This window comes from Littorina saxatilis, linkage group LG11 (assembly GCF_037325665.1).
Source record: "Littorina saxatilis isolate snail1 linkage group LG11, US_GU_Lsax_2.0, whole genome shotgun sequence".
Taxonomy (NCBI): Eukaryota; Metazoa; Mollusca; class Gastropoda; order Littorinimorpha; family Littorinidae; genus Littorina; species Littorina saxatilis.
In genome coordinates, this window is record NC_090255.1 from 9,989,096 (window position 1) to 10,011,338 (window position 22,243).

The 22,243-nt window shown below is 41.2% G+C and overlaps 1 protein-coding gene across 2 annotated transcripts in view; it reads right to left on the reverse strand.

The window, feature by feature from the left end:
- The window catches only part of LOC138979717 (uncharacterized), a 141,960-nt gene that overhangs the window by 74,897 nt on the left and 44,820 nt on the right, over positions 1-22,243 (reverse strand). Inside the window, exons 4-6 of one of the 2 annotated variants that reach the window (XM_070352452.1) lie at positions 16,344-16,547; positions 4,502-4,621; positions 1,088-1,143 (exon numbers count right to left, since the gene is read on the reverse strand). In XM_070352452.1, coding sequence (XP_070208553.1) covers positions 1,088-1,143; positions 4,502-4,621; positions 16,344-16,547 — 380 coding nt within the window. Of the gene's footprint in view, positions 1-1,085; positions 1,144-4,501; positions 4,622-16,343; positions 16,548-22,243 lie in introns of both variants that reach the window. The other variant, XM_070352451.1, reaches the window with a different exon arrangement.

The window sequence follows — 22,243 nt, forward strand, 5'->3', positions numbered from 1 at the left end:
TCAATCATAGCATGCAGTGTAAATATGTGGTCGATTGTCGAATAGCCTTGTCGAAACCCGGCTTGTGCGTCAGTGATAACGCTATTGGTTTCTGCCCATTCAGTCAGTCTAGCAATTAAAACCGATGTGAACACTTTGCTTGATATTCCTCTGTAGTTATCAGGATTGAGAGAGAGAGAGAGAGAGAGAGAGAGAGAGAGAGAGAGAGAGAGAGAGAGAGAGAGAGCGAGAGAGAGAGATAGAGAGAGAGATAGAGAGAGAGAGAGCGCGAGAGAGAGAGAGAGAGAGAGAGAAAGAAAGAGAGAGAGAGAGAGAGAGAGAGAGAGAGAGAGAGAGAGAGAGCGCGCGCTACGTGTACATAGCAAAGAATCATTCCATCAATCAATTCATAATGGCTCCCATCAAAACACTCTGGTATAAAGCTGAACATGACATGTTATCCAGACTTACAAGACGTTTTTTTGCTAACTATAGCGCATAAATTAGGTACAGGAAAAGGTAAAGACATTTTATTTTTGTCAATCATTCACGCATGTTTGCAAATTGTAGTTTGTTGTAACAATTATGTTATAATTGAACCCAAATGAGTTGACGCAAATAACGTGTCCCTTCTCTAAATGTCACGAAAGTGAAAAGTGTGTTCAATCTGATAAAAAACACACACACAATTATTCAACAAATTATTGGCTGTTGATGTAATGTATTTGGATTACAGTAAAATCCGATGCTTTTCCACACTCTGCATTAAGCTGATAAGTATAATAGCTATTTCATTTTATCAAACTATCCGCTTTTGGTAGACTTTTGTTTCTAAGAGGGCACTGGTGTTGGAGAACTTTGAACAAATTGAAATCTCTTATAAAGGAAACAGGGCCTCTTTTTCTCTTCCTCCGCCCGGCCAATATTATATGTGTCGTATCTCGTGAGATCGGTGAGGCCAAGATACGTCAAATTGAATCTAAAGCTCTCACATTTACAGCGTACGCGTTAGGGATACTTTCCTAAATGCAATTTGAGAGCAAGCCTCTCAATTTGTACGGTTTTCTGTGAAAAGTGTTGCCTCATTGGTAACATAAAATACACTTACCGTCAAATCAGCCTGTCGATTCGCATCTGAAAAACCCCACCAGCAGGAACATCTTTCTGAAAAAACCCACCAGGAGGAACATCTTTCAGAAAAATCACACGGTGAACATAAAAACCGAACTTAGTACTTGAAATGCAACGTATACGAATACATTTTGCAAGTCTTGGCTGGGAAGGACATACCAAAAAGTCAACCCCAGCTTTTCAGTGTCATAAGCCATGTTAACTGTCCTTGGGAGTGCATTCCGGAAATATCGGAAAGGCTCGTTACAATAATTCAAATAGAAACAAATCATTACAACACGCGTGAAGCTGTAAATGTTACCTTAAGTGTAGTCCAACTTGAGCTACGACGGTGAACACAGCTCGATACTCAACAGATTGTTTGGTGAAACGTGTCACTGATACGCTAAAAGCTTGAGTTTTTTTCTTCTTTTTTTCTCCCATATTTGAACTTTAACAGCATTTTCAAGCGAAGAGAAAATAACAGTCGGACAGGGACACAGACACAGAATGGAGCTCTGCAAAACACAAAAACGACAAGGCAATACACACAGGTTACTGCTATCGACAATATCGTGTCAATAAGACATATGTGAACTGGTGCTGTGAAGACATCTTGTCAGTGTGTGTGTGTGCGTGTGTGTGTGTGTGTGTGTGTGTGTGTGTGTGTGTGTGTGTGTGTGTGTGTGTGTGTGTGTGTGTGTGTGTGTGTGTGTGAGATCATATTCACAAATCACCCCTTTGACACGCACAATAGGCACCCGCAGCAGAATTCAAATGGGGACGAAAATTTAAAAAACAGATGAAAATTGTGATACCGATGATTCACCGACATGGCTTACAAATCGCACAACAGGCACTCGAAGCAGAATTTTCTTCACAAATGGACACAGAAAATGAAATCGAAATTATTAATCTTCGACCTTTTTTTTAATACTCGACCTTTTTCAATCCTCGACCTTTTGTCCCGTAGACGTTTTGCTGTTGACCTTTTGTCACCCTCGACCTTTTGTCGCCCTCGACCTTTTGACTCTTGACCAAATGTCCTAGCTCGACCTTTTGTGCCTCGACATTTTGATCCTCGACCTTTTGGTTCTCACCCGAGGCGGAGGGTGGCTTTAATCCACAATCATTTTCCTTGCAATATCTTGTTTTGCTTAAAGGCCCACTACGCCTCACAGGTTTACAGAACGTTGACAACTTTTTACTAAGAAGCTTTACTTACCTAAGGGAACACAGTCACAATAGCGTTCGACAACATCGAATGCATCACTTGAATGGATATTTAGCACGCGTAAACCACACAGCAGTTCTCGTGGTTTATTCAACACCCGAGCCATCGGGGCCACGTGTGACCCACTTTATTCATACATGACCTTTTGAGTTGTTTGTGGTTTCAAAGCGACTCTACATCTACAATAGCACGTTATTGTGCACCTCTGAATCCAAAATACAACACACGGCTGCTTGTGACACAGACTCAGCAGCGGCGGTTGACTTCAAAGAAACTAGTTATATATGCAAACTTATTCCCCCCTCTGCTTCGGTCTCAAATAGCAGCTAGCATCTGCTGAAGAGACATTAAACCCCAAAAACCAACCAACCAACCCCTCTGCTTCTTTACCTCTGTAAACTTGTAGGGCTAGTTATTTTTCGATAATGACCCAGCAACCAAACAAATAACGACCCAGCAACAGCCTGAATCCTCGATAGTGCAATGGGTTGAGAAGTTGTTCTGTTTCGGTACTACTTTTTGCGACTGAAAAGTTCCGAACGCTCTAATGTACGAAGTGTACATCTCTGGAGCAAACAATACAAACATACCGCATTTAAATTAACAACTACAGGCCTGAACACATGAATCTCCATATAAAATCCATGAGTTCGGTTGTTTTCTGAATCTAGATCTGCCGTGCTCAATCGTTCATCACAAGCAATTTCCCAAGGCAAGTAACTCATACTTTGTCTAGCGACAAGAGTAGTTCCCCTTCTTTTCACTCAGTTTCTTCGACAACAGACTGCAATCCGACGGTCAGTTTTCAACAATATTTCATTTAATAAACAGATCACACGCAACCAAATGCACACATCTCATCAATTTAAACGGTTTCATTCACTATTTTCCCCAGAAAACTGAACTTCATACAGTTTTTAACGTTGGAACACGGGTGCAAAAGTTTGTCTGCTAGTCCCATTTGACGAAAGAACATTATCCTAAGCGATACCAAAACATATACAGAACACACAATATCTGCCTTTGCCGCCACAGCAGAATAACAGCATATCTGTGTACTTGATTTTAGTCCAAAATAGGAAAACTGACAAGAAGTGTTAACAGAATGGAATGATTTGCACGGAACTATACAACCGCGCATTAATCGATCGCCTGCGAAGGTTGACTGGTTGAGTGAATAGGATTCGATCAAACTTTCGCAAAACAACTCCTCTTTTCTTTGAATAACTGAAGATAGGAGGAATAAAGAGGTTACACACCTCGTCTCAGTGATTATAAACAAAAATAATAGTATCAGTTCGCGGTCATGAAAAAGCTCGCTAAAGCTCGCATTTTTCATGATCCGCAAACTTCGACCGTTATTTTTAATAATCACTGAGACTCGGCATGTAACCTCTACAAATTCGTCTGCTTGGGCAATGCTAAGATGCAGCTCATGAGATGTAATTCGATTTAGGCCGGTCGCTGCAGTACGTTTTTAAGCGCAATACTCATTGTACACAGGCACAGCAACAAACAATATTAACTGTTTGGAAATCTCAGTCGACTGGTATTCCAAAAAAGGAAAAGTTGCATGGTTTTCGGTAGCTTACATCCCCGCCATCAAGTCAAAAGAACTGCATCTTTACATTTACCATTCAACTCACACGGCCTCGCATGACCTGCATCCGGGCTCCCTTTTTTTCAAACTTTCAAAACTTCGAATTGTACTGATCTTGCCTTGATAATAAAAGAATCCTTTTGTGATTTAAGAATGTTTGTCTCACACACAGTATACTGTCAATTTGTGATTTAGATTTTAAAAGTTAGGTCTAGCGCCAAAACGAGGCTTCCGTTGTTCATGGCTGTACGTCTGTTCTAAATGCACGAGATACATTTTTTGAACGTTCCCGAGCGGTAAGCGTTCAAATAGAAGTATGTTTGTACTGTGTGTAAAGGTTCGGGGAGCTCAGTGATAAGAAACAGATGGCTTACGGGAGATTGAGGGTGGCTTTAATGCAATAATTTCAACTTGTTTGTCCATTCATTGCCAAACTGGAACATTTGGAAAAATAAGAAACAAGGGTTAATGCTTTTTCAACTCATCCATATTGTTCAAAACAAGGCACATCACATTGCCTTTACCGGAGTTAAGGTGACGGCAAATGGCCTATTAACACGAATATTATGTTCACTAACCTTTCTTGACGCAAATGATCTTCAAGGCAATCAAGGTCACACAAAGAACTGCACTGAACACACCCAGGATGATGATCGCAAGTGACCGTCCATTGCGATCTGTGTATTGCTCGTCGCCACCTGTCGACAGATAATGTATAAAAGAAAAGCATAAATACCTTGAGGGAAAATACCGAGAGCCGTTGTTGCTCTGGCCCCTCCACCTTTCAGAGCTGTTTCCGGCGAGCTGAGAGTAACAATCTATCTATCTACTACATATATAAAAATGGATGTAAGTGTGTCTGTGTGTCTGTCTGTCTGTGGTCGCCATACCTCAGAGATGGCAAAAGTTAAGAACAAGATATTGAGCATGCACAGTGCCAAGGGGCCACAGATGTGCACCTGGGTTTTAGTTTTTCGAGACATTGTTTCCTTTCTCAGATTATGGACCTCCCCTTTATTGCATACATCCTATATAGTGCAATGCCAAATCGGTGCCTAGTGTTCACCTTTAGCAAGCACACAATTCCAGTGATAGTACGGACTCCCTATCGCTCTTATGAGGAGAAGAAATGAAGAAAGAAAAAATAACCGGACACTTCTGGAAATGTCTAGAAGCAAAGGGAGGTAACTCTTACTTTGTTATACGTTTCAGGGAGGTAACTCTTCTCATGCAGGCAAGTCTGATCAGTCTTTACAGAATATGTAGAGTTGATGTTAGACCTGTTTCTTAAGTATCTAGATTGTTCCTAAGGAAGGGAGATAACTCAAGTCAAAGTTATTTTTCAGCATAAAGAGTGTGTTGATGGTAATGCAATGTAACACTGTTTCCAGACTTTTAATCCAAATGTATGAGCTCACACTTTCAATTTTCTTATCCTTGTTGGAATACGATTCTAGAAGTTTCTGAGAGAGGGGAGATCAGAAACATCCAGGCGAAGCCGGGCCTGACTGACAGTAGTACGTATTATATATAAAAATAGATGTAAGTGGGTGTGTCTGTCTGTGGTCGCCATACGTCAGAGATGGCAAGCACAAGATATTTTGCATGCACACTGCCCTGGACCCACAGATGTGCACCTGGGTTTTAGTTTCTCCAGACAGTTTCCTTCCTCAGATAATTACCCTCCCTATTAATGAATACAGGCAATATAGTGCAAGGGAGGTAAGTCATGCTTTGTCACCCATGGAAGGAAGGTAACTCATCAAACCATTGTCTGGGGTCACTGAAGCGTAACAATGGCGACCGCTCGCCGAGAATAGTCTAGGCAACGGGGGTTTGTGCGGAGCATTCTGTAACGTACCTGAGAGGTGGCACGCCAGAAACCATTGCACTGTACTGAGCTTGTTGTTTGACTCTCTCTCTCCCTTTCTCTCTATCGCAGTCTCTCTCTGTCTTGCGTGCTCTCTCTCTTTCTCTGTCTTTCTCTCTCTCTCTCTCTCTCTTTCTCTGTCTTTCTCTCTCAGTCCCTCTGTGTCTGTATCTCTGTCTCTGTCCGTCTCTCTCTTTCTTATTCTTTCTTTATTTCTCTCTCACCCTATCCCTCTTCCTATGTCTTTCTCTTTCTTTCTATCTCTCCCTATATCTGTCTGTCTCTCTTTGTGTCCATCTTTTTTGCTCTCTTTCTATCTTTTTTCTCTCTCTGTCGATGAACCCATACTTCAGTCACACTGTCAGTATGTTTGTCCCTGTCCCTGTATCTATTTCTTTCATCTCCTTGGCAGGCGTGCGTTTCTCTCTCTTTCGCTCTCTCTCTATCTCTCTCTTTCTCTCTCTCTTTCTCTCTCTCTCTCTCTCTCTCTCTCTCTCTCTCTTTACCTAATGCAATTACCTAATGCAATGATCATTCATCCGATTAAAACAAAGAGTATGGTGATAACCACGAGACAAAAACACCAATTAAGTCCTTTACAATTACAACTGTCAGTTGGTTCAACTCAAGTGCAGCAAGTTAGGGAACATAGATTATTGGGTGTTACCATTGATCAAGAGTTGAAATGGCAAACTCATTTGAGTAATATTTGCAAACTAGTATAACAAAAATGTGTACCTGTTATCAAAATTAAGGCATTACGCAGATTCTGAAGCACTCAAAATGTTCTATTACGCCCACATAATGCCTTTATATAAACTTCGCATCGACACTTTGGGATAACTGCAGTGATGTTCATTTAAAAAGACTCAATTCCCTGCATCGCCGAGCTGCAAAACTTATTCTGCATGATTTGAATAGGTCCACGGATGATAAACTAAAGCTCTTGAATTTCCTCCCCTTGAAAGATCAGTTGACATTAAACAAGGCTGTGTTCATGTATAAAATTCTAAATGACGACTGTCCTAAATATTTGCAATCACATTTCAAACATGCCACAAAAAGATATGGGTCCCAAAAAATCATCCCTCCTATACCTCGCATAGACCTCTACAAATCGAGCTTAGCCTTCTCGGGAGCGTTTCTCTGGAACTCCTTCCCCCAACAGATAAGAAATGCAACTTCAGTGAAAATGTTTAAGAGACAGTCACGTTCACACATCATTCGTGAATGAAATGTCTTGTTCGATTGCTATTTTGTTAAACATTTTGTACTAGTGTTAACGAGTGTGTAGCTGATCGGAGGGGGACACCCCGAAGCGTCCCGGTACCAAAGCGTCCCGGTACCAAAGCGTCCCGGTACCGAAGCGTCCCGGTACCAAAGCGTCCCGGTACCGAAGCGTCCCACTATAACGCGTCACAGGACTTAGACTTTTTTTTTTAAACCTTGACCAAGGGCGGATCAATTCACTTTGGAGGGGGGGGGGGGGTTACAAAATGACTGCGAAGATACAAGTCGAAGGCGCCTAAGCCTCTGGGGGGGTCCGGGGGCATGCCCCCCCTGAATTTTTTTTTATCCAAAGAAGCAAAATATAGCTATCTGGTGCATTCTGAGCCAATAAATTACCTCTTTTTTGGGGGGTGGGGGGGGGGGGGGTTACGTAACCCGTGTAACCTCCCCCAGATCCGCCCTTGTGGACCTTGATTTGACCTTGACTTGACTAACCATATTTATTTTTTTTTAATTTAATCTTGACCTTGATTTGACCTTGACTTTACTGATTTTTTTTAATTTTGCACAGACCTTGATTTGCTTTCGGTAAAAAAAAAAATCACTTTTTGTCCAACTTTTCCCCAACTTTACTTTAGATCTGTACTCACAACACACCAATTTGGAAATACTGTACCCGTGTGGACAAGTTCGGGGGAAAAGTCCGTAGGCTTCCGTTCACAAGAGGGATATGTCTGTTATCACACACGCTTTCTGGCTTCACAAAGCGTGAGCGTCGGAAAAAGTCTTTTCAGTTCTGCCTCCGACTTTTAAATTGTATCATTTGGGTTAATTTGGGTTTGTTTGGGTTCATTTGGGTAATAAAAAACGCTCGCGCTGGACCCGAGTACTCTTCAGACTGGCTCGCTCCCCCAGTATGAAAGTTTTTGTCTTGTGCACGTTTAAGACCAAGTGATTGCTCTGTGTGAATTACAGGCATTCCCTTTGCTTTATAAATACATTGGCATGCGAGCCGAGGATGTGCGTGGTGACTGGTACCGGGACGCTTCGGCACCGGGACGCTTCGGTACCGGGACGCTTCGGCACCGGGACGCTTCGGTACCGGGACGCTTCGGTACCGGGACGCTTCGGTACCGGGACGCTTCGTGATGTACCCGATCGGAGCAACTTATTCCCAAATGAAAGGTATAACTATGTCAATGTAATTTTGTAATTTTTGAGTTCTCCTTATGTAATTCCTTAAATTCACATTGTGTTGCATTCTATACAATGTATTTCTGTATTTTATATGATTGAATTTATATTTTTCATGTGCGTCTGTCTTTATGTGTTGTATAAAGGACAGGTTGGAAGAATAGGCTTTGCCTAAAACCGTTATCCTTTTGTAATAAAGTTCTGAGTCTGAGTCTGAGTCTCTCTCTCTCTCTCTCTCTCTCTCTCTCTCTCTCTCTCTCTCTCTCTCTCTCTCTCTCTCTCTCTCTCTCTCTCTCTCTCTCTCTCTCTCCTTTTACAGAGCATATGTGATGTCATGCGTATTTTTTTGTGTATCTCTTTTTTGTTTGAATAGGTGAATTACACATTGATAATAGGATTTTAATTTCCCTCTAACATGTTTTATTTCCAAACTATATGTGGTTTGGTTTGCACAATAATCCAATCCAAGAAATCATGATACTGTTAGCAATGAGAATACTGGTGTGTGTTTGTTATTAAATTTTATTAAAGAAAACTTGTTGTTAATACAATACTTTTGTCGTTGTGTGATTTTTACTTGAATGTGTATGTACTGCGTGCTGTCGGATGTTTCACATGACGCAGTGAAGACTTGAAATGATTGGGCATCAAAATTAAGTGTAAGTGAAAGTAAAAGTTTGACACTTATGCTCAATGTAATCTCTAAGTACATTATAAAAATAGGTTTGAAAGATATCTGTAGAAATCATTATTCTGTGGCTACCTTCACTGTGACTGGTGTAACATCCAACACCAACCAGTTGACAGTCTTTGTTTGTCAATGTATCATTAACGCTGCTTTCAGAGGTTAGATTTATTTCATCTGAAACACTAACATAATACCATACTCTTTCAAACTGCAACAATAAGGAAGTAATTATATACTCAAGTTTGTGTTTGTTGTTCTGTCTCAAGTGTCCCATCCCGTTATATAGTTAAGTTCTTGCATAGCATCATGTGATCTCTAGTCAATGTATTAACGCACTCTTTCGTGTCAGACAAACTTTCCCACGAAATGTTACTTTATTCAACCTATGAACTTCAATATGGCGTCAATTACACTTTCGTCATACTAGATTACTTGATCACAATGTCTCGTCACAGAGCAATATACGAACTTGAGCAAACATTCCCCCACACGCGTTAGACGCTATTCTCTTAATCTCACCGGCGTTGATGTTATCAGAGTGCCACCTGAAGGTACAGCGGTGGATTCATCGTGAAAAGATGACATTAAATTCTCTTCACTTATATCCAAGTAGTTGTCAACAAACTCTGCCAAAAAGTCCATATGCAAACAGCAATAAATTACCTACAATTCCTTCAGCAAAGCGTCCAGGTCCTAAAAATTAAACAAAAGTATTGCTACGCGGTACTAGCCATTCCCCAAGACAAATCGACGCGGTCAAGGACCGAGGGGTTCCGCGGTACTAACCAGCCAGGGAATGGGTGGTAGCAAAAAACAACATACTGAGTCAAAACTAAAGAACTAACACACATAACGTTTGTTGCAGACGTTCAAGGAATAAACAGTGCCCCCATTTGTCTGATCTTCAGTTGATGACTTGTTCTTCTCGATGACAAAAAACCCTCTCAAAGTCACATTGTATGCAGAAATCTGTTTGGTTCTGAACCAAATCGAATCATCTTGCCTCAACATGACTGTGACCGTATATTGTTGTTGTGCATAAGCTAAATGAAAGTATAATGCTACCTTACAAGTACACATTATCAGAAGTCAATGTTTAGGGACTGAGTCAGAGGCCCTTTTGTGGAGACACTCGACGTGTGTTACGCGTGATTGTTCTGAAAAGTGACTATTACATGATTGTGTTCTGCGCGAACTTAGAATCCGGTTTCATTCTAGAATGGACCGGGTCCAGGTTGGAATTCTAACCCTGCGCAAGTACAGGGGTGCCATTCTAGAATGAAACCCTTGAATAAAGGGGGCCGTAATGTTTGTAGGTAAGACAGAGTTGTCTTCCCTTGAATTATCTCCACCTGCACCTTCCCTTTGATAAAAATGGGGCTGATTTGTCTACCCCTGAAAAAATCCTTTGGCGATCTTGCGATGTCATGTCATGTCAAGAAAGTTGACACTCCTGAGTACGCAATAAACAAAGGCAGACCATAGCAAGGGGGACTACCAGGGCGGTATTGTTTGCAGGGCAGTTGTTTTTGTGATGAGAGCCGGTTGCGGCCGCTTGCAATGTCAGCGCTGTCTCCCTCTCGGAAATGTCCGTTTTTTTGACAATTTTTTTGACAGACAGACAGACAGACGGTCAGACCGACTAACCGACAGACAGACCAACAGAAGGACAGAGTGAGTTATAGAGCTGTTGTCACAGGTTTGAAAAAAAGTTGACATTATATCTTCACAATTCAGAAGACCAACTTCATTTATATGAATAATATTAAAAGTTACAAGCGAGATCGGCAAAACACTGTCAGTCCGGAAATTTCCGTTCGTAGCGATCAGTGCTGAGTGTCTCTCAAAATCGTAATCACTTTCAGAACATCCCAATCCCAATTCACGATGTCTTTGAGTAAAGTGTAAAAAACTCGAAAAAAAAACCAACCAAACACACAAAAAACAAAAACAAACAGAAAATCCACATTTGTGGCTTTGGCTGTGTGATAGTCTAACTGAAATGACTATTCCAACTTGGACCCAAATTCCAACCTTGCGCACGGCCGATTCTAGAATGGACCAGCAACAAGGGTTTCATTCTAGAATGGCACCCCTGTACTTGCGCAGGGTTAGAATTCCAACCTGGACCCGGTCCATTCTAGAATGAAACCGGATTCTAAGTTCTGAAAGTCTACTATTTATTTCATCGTAATCATGTAAGCCCTCATACGTTGTTCTGAAAGCTTACTAATTTACATGATTGTTCTGAAACTCTACTAAAGGTAAACTTGCTTCACCCGTGAAATGTAGTCAGATATGGAACACTATGTATACCCCTGCCCAACGAAGTGTGTTTGAGTTGATCCGTCTTCTGTGTGCGCGACAGCTTCAGATGTGTGTTTGAGTTGATCCGTCTCTCCATTCCCTTTTTTTAGGTGTAGGGGGGTGGAGGTTTGTTCATATCAACTGACACTTTATCAAACCATTTGAATAATTCATATACAAATTCTGGTGGTTGCTGTGTAATAAAAAAAACCAAGTGTCACTGAAAACAGAGATGTGCTAATAAATTTAGCTTTCATGTGTGTGTATGTGTGGCGTGTGTTATGTTATATGAAGTCTAATATCACGCGCGTATCTCCAGACTCGGGCTCAAGGCGCAAGGATCTATTTATGCCGTATGAGATGGAATTTTTTACACAATACATCACGCATTCACATCGACCAGCAGGTCGCAGCCATTTCGGCGCATATCCTACTTTTCACGGCCTATTATTCCAAGTCACACGGGTATTTTGTGTGTGTGCGTATGTACTCAGTGCACTGGCGTCGGAAACTGGGGGGGGGGGGGGCAGCTGCTGTTCATGGGGTGGGGGTGGGGGGGCAAACATGTCTTTTTGCCCCCCCCCCCCACAATATTTAGGATGACAAAAATATTCACAGAGAGAAAGAGAGAGAGAGAGAGAGAGAGAGAGAGAGAGAGAGAGAAGAGAGAGAGGGGGAGAGAGAGAGAGAGTTGATAAACAAAATACCCCCCCACACACACAAAAAAGAAGTATATTGTCTCGCGTGCAAGAACTTTATAGCCCAGACTCCCCACCCATCTCGCAACCCCGGCCATCTCCTCACGTCTCTCATCCCCTCTCCACTTGAATTTTTAGTTCATAAAAAAAGTTTCATTTGTGAAAATTATTTGTTGTGCCTTTCGTCTTTAAAGGGGCAAAAATTAGCTTCCATTTTCCCTCTTTGCCATGCCTTTCGATCCATTTTGGTGACCTAGCCACCTAAGCATGGCAAAGAAGGAAAATCAAAAGTTTCTATGTGTCCCTTTAAACCTGTAATTTGAATTTTGAGTTGGGAATACTCAAGAAGAATCATTACATTTTTGAAGATTATAAATAATTTTTGTCTTTGGACATTTAATTTGAATTTTGAGTTGAGAACAATAAAGAAGACATGTTCAATGTATGAAACGTATTACTTGTTGAGTTTGTATTCATTGGGCGGGGGTATAAATATCAATTTTAGTATCATTGTATCAAAATATTGTTCCATATACATACAGACATACACACAGACAGACGGACAAAGTGAATCCAGTATACCCCCTCTTCTTGCTTAGTCATTTTGTAAGCAGGGAAACGTCTTTTTGCAACGTGACTCGAAGCGCTGGGCGCCTCTGCAACCCAACAGCTGCCCTTTAAAATGTGGTATATTGTAGCCCATTTACTTCTGAAGCTATCATAGTGTTCAACATGTAAACATCATTTCATAACAATAATTAACAGGCAGTTTGTTTTACTCCTACACTCTAAATTTCGCACTTCTCATTTTTCATTCCCCACACTCATGGATATTAACAAATTTCAGAAATGAAAGCAAGCAAAGCTTTCATTATCTGCATGCGCAAAGCTTACAATAACATACGTGTTCTTACCAACATTCAATGACCTTGGCCCTCACACAAGGTTCTAATAAAGATATGAACATCCTGTTCATTGGCAAAAAGTAAAAACACAGGTATTTTCGAAGACCTTACCACTTAATTAACCACTTTGATTTTTCGTCCATCCTGACATAAGTGTTTGCGAATATCAGAGATGACACCGGACACACACACACACACACACACACACACACACACACACACACACACACACACACACATACACACACACACACACACACACATACACACACACACACACACACACACACACACACACAGACGAGCGCATACACGCACGTACGTACACACACATACGCAAGCACACACACCCACACACACACACACACACACACACACACACGCACGCACACACACACGCACACACACACACACACACACACACACACATCTGCATAACCACATACACACGAGCGCACGTACGTACACACACGCAAACACGCACGTACGTACGTACGTACACGTACGTACGTACGTACGTAATCACACACACGTAAGCACACACACACACACACACACACACACACACACACACACTCACACACACACACACACACACACACACGCACACACACACACACACACACTCTCTCTCACACACACACACACACACACACACACACACACTACACTTGAACACACGCTCGTACGTACACACACTCGCAAGCACATACATACACACACGTACGCGAATACACACACGGGTTTGAGTCTCGTGTCTCTGGATCAACACACCGCCAATCCCGTAAATGCTGGCGTCCTAGCAGATTCACAGTTTTTCTACTTGCTTTGTCGACAACCAGGCATGGTGCATCTGTCAGTTGCTCTTTGACTTTTGTCGTTGCAGCAATCTCATCGGGACCTGAGGTCCATGTTGCGTCCTTGTGCAACAGTGTGTGTAGTGGCTGCTGTGTCTCTTTTAGGTTTGGGAGAAACCGGCCTGGGTAGTTGACCATGCCAAGAAGTCGTCTGAGTTCTGTCATGTTCTGTGGATCTGTCATTTCCAAAATGGCCTTTACCTTGGAACTGTTTGGGCGAATCACCTCGTCGCTGATTATGTGACCAAGAAAGGTAACACTGTCCTTTGCAAACTCGCATTTTGCCGTATTCAGCTTGAGGCCTACTTCAGCAAAACGTTTCAAGACGAGTTCAAGACGACGATCATGTTTAGTAATGTACAATCCCCGGCGAAAGAAACGCAACTTATTCGCGTCCACAGTTGCCAGTGATTTTTCGTCATTTTTAAATTGTCGTAAAATATAAACCAGATGAGGTAAGTGAAAAAAACAAACAGATTCGTAGAGGATATTTTACTGGCTCTACGACAAGATCATAGTATTTAATCATTTTATTTTTTACTTGTTCATACATTGTGTTATACAGGGTAGGAGTCAAGTGAGTCGTGATTGCAGGCAAACGTGTCTCTTCAACATGCTACAAAAATCGTAAAAATGCATATTTTTTAACAAGGTAAGGACATTTTGGGAGGAAATTCATTTCTCAACACCATTTAATTAGAATTATTCGCCAAAGCGTTAAAGACTCCAAAAAATGAGCAAAGATCACTCAGACAGTGTTAACAAGGGTTGTGTGGCAAAAGCTCATTCGCACGGAATCGACGTAATGATTTCTTTAAAACAACAGGTGCTATTTGTGGCCACGTCTCTGGTCTACACGATCAGGCTATAGCTAGAAACAAAAAAGTGCGGGTTTTTTATTTTTTACATTTAGTCAAGTTTTGACTAAATGTTTTAACGTAGAGGGGGGAATCGAGACGAGGGTCGTGGTGTCTGTGCGTGCGTGCGTGTGTGTGTGTGTGTGTGTGTGTCTGTCTGTCTGTGTGATTGTGTAGAGCGATTCAGACTAAACTACTGGACCGATCTTTATGAAATTTGACATGAGAGTTCCTGGGTATGAAATCCCCGAACGTTTTTTTTCCATTTTTTTGATAAATGTCTTTGATGACGTCATATCCGGCTTTTCGTGAAAGTTGAGGCGGCACTGTCACGCCCTCATTTTTCAACCAAATTGGTTGAAATTTTGGTCAAGTAATCTTCGACAAAGCCCGGACATCGGTATTGCATTTCAGCTTGGTGGCTTAAAAATTAATTGATGACTTTGGTCATTAAAAATCTGAAAATTGTAAAAAAAATAATAATTTATAAAACGATCCAAATTTACGTTCATCTTATTTTCCATCATTTTCTGATTCCAAAAACATATAAATATGTTATATTTGGATTAAAAACAAGCTCTGAAAATTAAATATATAAAAATTATTATCAAAATTAAATTGTCGAAATCAATTTAAAAACACTTTCATCTTATTCCTTGTTGGTTCCTGATTCCAAAAACATATAGATATGATATGTTTGGATTAAAAACACGCTCAGAAAGTTAAAACAAAGAGAGGTACAGAAAAGCGTGCTATCCTTCTTAGCGCAACTACTACCCCGCTCTTCTTGTCAATTTCACTGCCTTTGCCATGAGCGGTCGACTGACGATGCTACGAGTATACGGTCTTGCTGAAAAATGGCATTACGTTCAGTTTCATTCTGTGAGTTCGACAGCTACTTGACTAAATGTTGTATTTTCGCCTTATATACGCGACTTGTTATTTTTTAACATCGATCGATTAGTGATAGTGATTCGTATGAAAGTACTATGAAGCAAAACGCATACATCCCCCCTCCCTTAACACATATTTACACACAAATGCACACAAATACACACGAACATATACATACACACACACAGACACACACATCCATACTTACAGATAAAATAACAGCCAGATAAACGAACAAAGTTGCGATGTGCAGGAGCGCTACGCAGTGCTAAAATGGACGCCAACTGTCACTTTGATGATCGCTGTCCCCGTTTGTCTGTCACTATTTCTCCAAAGTTATATTTCTCACATTTAAAACAACGGACACAGAAACAAAGACACACGCACACACAAACACTCATGCACGCACGCGCACACATACACAAACTGACGCGCGGACACATATGCACACGCCGGCCCGTCCGCCTGAAGGCACAATAACAGATTCGCCATATTCTTGATCAGACATGAGTGATATGAATATTTGAACGCGAGAGTATTTTAAGAAGCAGCCTCTTTCACATTGTGGACAACACCCTTAAAAGCTCAATGCTGACACGCCTGAATGAACATGGCTCTTGAAAGAGCAGTTTTCAGGAATTTTAATTTGCGTTTAAACCAGTGCGTTGTGCGCTGCCAGTGTTGAATATGTATACACATTAAGTATACTTTAAAGTTTAAGCTGTCATTTCTCTAAATTACTTTTAATTAACAATGTTCTTCAATTTTCTGTTCACACACACACACACACACACACACACACACACACACACACACACACACACACACACACACACACACACACACACACACACACGAACAAACATACAATTTTCCCTTCACACAGACCAACGTTATTCAAACGTTAGTCAAATATATACCTTCCACATGAAGGTCGCAAGGTTTGCTTTGTAGACCATCAGGGGGGACAAGCTGACACGAGTACCTCCCAGCAAAACGTGCTTGAACAGCTGGAATCTGCATTGTCAGATTGCTGGAAATCTCGTTGTCCCAGTCGTAACCGCTTGCCTTTCTGCACGAACGACTCTCACCCAGTTGCTTGAAGCATACGAGGACCTCAGTGTCTGACCAGGGTGAAGATATGCAAGACAAAACGAAACAAACATTATTTCACAGTGAGCAAGCAAGAAAACCAATATATCGACGTCTGTGATCAGAAAACGGAACAGAATGCATGCTGCAACCAAGAACGTCATTAAACACAGATTCATTAGAAAAGACATAACCTATCCACCTTGCTACAAAATCGTTCAGTAATAATTGATGGTCACAATTCGAGCGGGGTCCAGAATATTGGAAGTTTAATAATAATTTGTTAAGAGATGCAGCTAGTGTGAATATGATGAATGAATTGATAGATTTTCTTTTTTGTGTGAAAACGTTGCGATGTCTGTGCAAGATAAATGGGAGTTTTTGAAATTAAGACTTAAAGATGAAATAATAAAATTTGTCAGTAAGTACTGGTGTCACATGACTGATGTGAACCAGTTGATTGGCTAATGGCGATGCGCTAAAACTGTTAGCGCACTCTTGGAGTGCGCTAACTTTTCCACAGAGCGTATTCTTGCGCCCTTTGCCTAAGCAAGACTGTGCTCTCATCCTCAGAATTAATTAATGACATGTAGCTTATATTCTCCACAATACCAAATGACCATAAATTCCCTGCTTCTCAATTAAAGCAGAAGTGGGTTTTTTTTCTGACAGATTGCATGTGCCTGTGCCAGTGCCAGTGATCTAAAAAATAGAAGCCGCTGTGTTTCATCTAATTTTCGCCGACTTGCATAGATTCTTCTCATATGCCGTGTTAGTGGCATGTAGCTTATCATCCACATTACCAAATGATGAGTTAGTATACAATTCCCAGCGGCTAACAGAAAACACAAGTGTTATTCCGATAACGTACCAGCTAGACCAGTTTGGAAGACTGACTCGATCGACTCTGTAGCAGACAACACAGAAATACGACTACATCAGTTCAGTAAATGAATGGTTTCAGAATTATTATTTCAAAGCAAGAACAATCGTAATCGGAAACGTGTAAGGTTCAGAACGTTCTTACCATACAAGATTTATTAGCAGCCTGCCTCATGCGTACAGACTCAATGCAGACTGCAGTCGTTCCATTGCCCAGGTTGGCAGGTAGCCTAGCAGACGACATTAACCCCGCTCAGCAAATTAACATGTTGGGCAAATGTGAACGAAAAAACGATGGGGATATAATACGTGTAGGGTTCAGAGCATTCTTACCGTTCATATTTAGTATCAGACTCCCCGATGAGTGAAGATACAACACGAGAAATATGCCACATTTGTTTTGAAAATGTGCGAACCGTCGAGTCCCGCTTTGAGTCAATTCAAGGGGAGTCACTCCGCACAGTCAATCCGTCGAAGCTCGACTGGAGGTTTCGAATCGCAAATAATGAAGAGCCTTTCTCCGAGTTCAAATGAGGTCTCTCTGAAAGATCATCACTGTTCAGATTAACGCTACACTGGAATTTACCAACAGAAATTAAAATGCGTGTGACGAAAGCACGACACACTTGAGACACCCCACACAAAAGTAGATCTTTACTGTGCACGACCTGACCACACAGTTATGCCTATTCAAATGCGCGTTGAAAAATGTGCATTTGGAATCTTCTTTTTTCTATGGCGGTACTGACAATATCGTTATTGAAACAATCCCAGTGCACTAAGGGATTTATAGAGCAAATCTCGAAAATAATTATTGAACTCAGCGCTATGCGCTTCGTTCAATAATGCATTTTCTCGATTTGCTCTATAAATCCCTTAGTGCACTGGGATGTCTCAATAACTTAAAATAGTGTTTTAAATACAGTTGTGTAATGAATTGAATGAGTGCGACGTTGTATTGAGCACAGAGCCAATGAATTATTTGGTAATTGAAAAACGTGAGTTGATATGATTTAATTTGGAAATGTTTGAAAAAAAACCACACAAAGCGCAGCACTGAGAGCAAGGGTTAAATGGATTGAAGAGGGAATAAACGTATCAATGTGTTTCTTAATTTGTACAAAAGTAGAGCGAATGGGAACATTATGAATGAATTAGAATTGGATAACGGTAAAGTATTAAATAATCTGTTTAAGATTTTACAGGCTCAGAAAGATTATTTTGAACGTTTGTAAAACAAGAAAATAACATCCCATGGTTTGCCAAAGAAAGTTGATGTGTTTTTACAAAATGTTGAAGTTGCGAGATAAGGATGTGGAAGAATGTGAGGGTCTGATAACAGTTGATGAAGCGACAGGAGCCCTTAAACAACTCAATAATGGAACAGCACCGGGCCTTGATGGTCTGTCGGTTGAATTTGTTCAATGTTTTTGGTTTGCAGTTCCGATTATTGTACAGAATTTGGCCGACGGAACGGTTTATATTTTTGAGAAACATTGTGGATACGTCATTATGTACATTTTGCGGTAGAGATGAAGAAATCCTTGTACATATGTTTTAGGTGTGTGATAAAGTACATACCTTTTGGATAGAATTTGTATATTCGTTACAGGTGAAATTACCCCATTGTGACAAGCTGCAAGGTAAACATTTCCAAAGAACTGATTCTGTTTGGAGTGTCGAGCAATGTAGTTACTGATAGAGTGCTTGATGTGTTAGTAATCTGTGCCAAATAACACATTTCCATTTCCAAAATGATCAAACCAATCCCTCATTTTCAGACATTTAGCAGAAATATTAAGCAAAGATTCATTTGTGAAAAATATACCGCAGTTATCCGAAATTCGTTGGATAAATTTTATTGATGTAATCCTTAGATACATATTGATAAGACATATTGATGAATGTGTCTGCACGACAGGAAGCAACACCTTGTACACATTTTCATGTTTACGGTTATTGTTTCCTTTTCTTATATATTCTTGATACCGCGACCACCAAGCCACGACCTCCCCGCCCCCATCCCCTGTGTTCTGTAATTGTTCAACGTATGTTCTCTTTTGTGAATATGCTCCCTTGTCTGTTTCCTGTATTGTAATGCTTATTCATGTATATGTCGTGCCTAGATCCTGAAAGTGCCTACGTTCTTGAATTAGGTAGTCTCTTGCCTAATTCGTGAAATAGGCAACGGCTGTGCCTAACCTGTGAAATCAATGTTGAATTTTGCCTAATTTGTGAAATTTTATTATTTAGGCTGCCTATTGCATAAATTAGGCAGCCTAAGTTGTGAAATTAGGCAAAGTTTCGATTTAGGCACGACTGCTGTACAATTTAGGCAACAATGTCTACAGAATAGGCAAAATCCTTGCCTAATGTGTCAAATCAATTCTAAGGTCTAACTGTTTTACAAATTAGTCAGTCTGTTTGAACGCCAGTAACAATAATGAAACTTAAAATTTAAACATACTGCTATCATATGTACCATTTACATGACTAATTATAATAAACAAATTTTACAAAAGCAAAACAAAAATACCCCTCTACCTCATTTACAAACATTTAAAGTTTACAAAAGGTAAACATTATCCCAGTTTGGACTGGGGTCAAAAAAGGGAAACCCACGACGTTCCAGTTCAACTCGATTTTCTGAGCTTACTTGCTCTTGTTCTTGCAAGATGAATTGTTTGGGTGGCAGTGACTATGGCAGTGGTTTTTGGCTTTCTTGCAAGTGCATCTGGCTGTATCACACTTCCCATTGCAAGAACATTTTTTGAACCCTTGTCCTCCATGCCTTGAATGAAGCTGTCGATGGTTCTCATTGGTAGGACAGTGTCCTTCACTTGGTCAGCAGTGACAATTTGGAAATCGGCCTCGATAATTAGATTGCGGGAGAGCATAGTGTTTATGATGCCATGCTTGGTGCCAACTTGGTACAGGTCGTTGTGAACCTTCAGGACCACCCCAGGCACGTTTCTGCAATCAAGGCGCCCACGATCAAACTCGCTGACTGGAACCAGCACGCCGTCGTTTTGCAGCAGTGGAACCAGCTTGGCTCTTGTTGTTCGCAGCATTTCAGCACGGCTTTTTTCTTGTCCTTCACGTGCATCTTGTCTGCACTGCGTCAAGATGCTTGCATGATCTTCTGGAGCTGTACTTGAAGTGGCGGCCCCTCCAACTGCACCTTCCACCTCTGCATCATTTTCAGTTGAATTCTGTGGACCGAGTTCTTCTAGAGCTGTACTTCAAACGAATACGAAATTGTGACCTTTTAGTTTCCATGGCTGGATTTGGCTTAACACTGACAGTTAGGTGCTGGTGTGAAGTAGTGACTGAGAAAGTTTATCTGAAATGCTTCAGTGTGATTATTATCTCACTTGTATCACAGTTAGTACTGTTCACAAGTAGTTAGTAGTGTTCACAAACTTGATTTTTTTTATGTTGTCACCCGCAACGCAGTGAGAGGCGCGCACGCACGCGGATGATTTTGGGTTCAAACAGACTGACTAATTTGTAAAACAGTTAGACCTTAGAATTTATTTGACACATTTTTGCTTAAATTGTACAGTAGTCGATCGTGCTTAAATCGAAACTTTGCCTAATTTTACGACTTAGGCTGCCTAATTTATGCAATAGGCAGCCTAAATCATAAAATTTCACAAATTAGGCAAAATTCAACAATGATTTCACAGGTTAGGCATATCCTTGGTGCCCTCCGTAAAGAGCGAACAATTTTCAAAGAATTTATTTTTGCGTGGTTTATCTTACCCCTGAGCCATCGTGAACCCGTGTGATCCAGTTTCCCTTTTTCACAATGTAGTCGCCAGTTAGTCATTTGAATGCGACTCGATGTGAGCTTATCTACAATAGCACGTTTTTATGCACGAAACAAACGGCTGTGGTTCACAAGAACTCTAGCGATGGCTTTTGACTGCAGAGAGGAACGGCGATAAAAACATAAACCGTCGTCTGCTACGACCCTTGCGTGATCCTGCTTCCGGGCTTTTCAGTCTTTTTTCAAACTTTCAAAACTTCGAATTGTACTGATCTTGTCTTGATGAAAAAAGAATTCTTTTATGATTAAAGAATGTTTGTGTAACAAGCTGTCAATTTATTATTTAGATTTTAAAAGTTAGGTCTAGCGCAAAAACGCACCACGGTCCAAGGGAAGTAACTCATTTTTGACAATCTGCAAAATTAATTCTTTAAAAATTGCTCGCTCTTTACGTAGGGCACCTAGGATGTTCCCGTTTGGTGAGCGTTCAGATGGAAGGGTGTTTGGGGCCCAAGGACTGTTATGCCGGGGTGGAAGTAGAGATAAGCGCCTACTTCCCAAGAAATGCTCCATATGGCTTCGTGTCTCCAAACACCTCTGACAGTCAAATCCAGCTCCTGGCCTTCACGTGGCGGGCCCTGTCTTCGACTAACAGGAGAAGGGATGCAGGCGGGTCACTGGCGCCTTAAAACCAGCTGCTTCGGGCAGATGGGGCTCGTTAACCTTGGATGGTCGCTCATCTAGGAGAAGGACAACTCCGATCTCAAAACCCGCACTGCCTTGTGTGCGCCTTGGGAAAGGCAAAGGCTACGAGAAGGAAAACTTCGACGTCAAACCCGGGTAGAGTGGACTCGACAGCCCAGCAAGGCAGCTACTCTTGGGGAGGAGGCAACCCTGAGTAAGAACCTCAACCACCGAAGACGGAAGACAGCAGCCAACTTGGCGTGGGGAGAAAATCGGCTGTCTACGCTTCCACGATAATGCAACATCGAACGCAAAAGAAGAAGAAGGAAGGGTGTTTGTACTGTGTGTAAAAGCCTGACAGTATCTGTGATGGTTTACGGGAGGCTTACT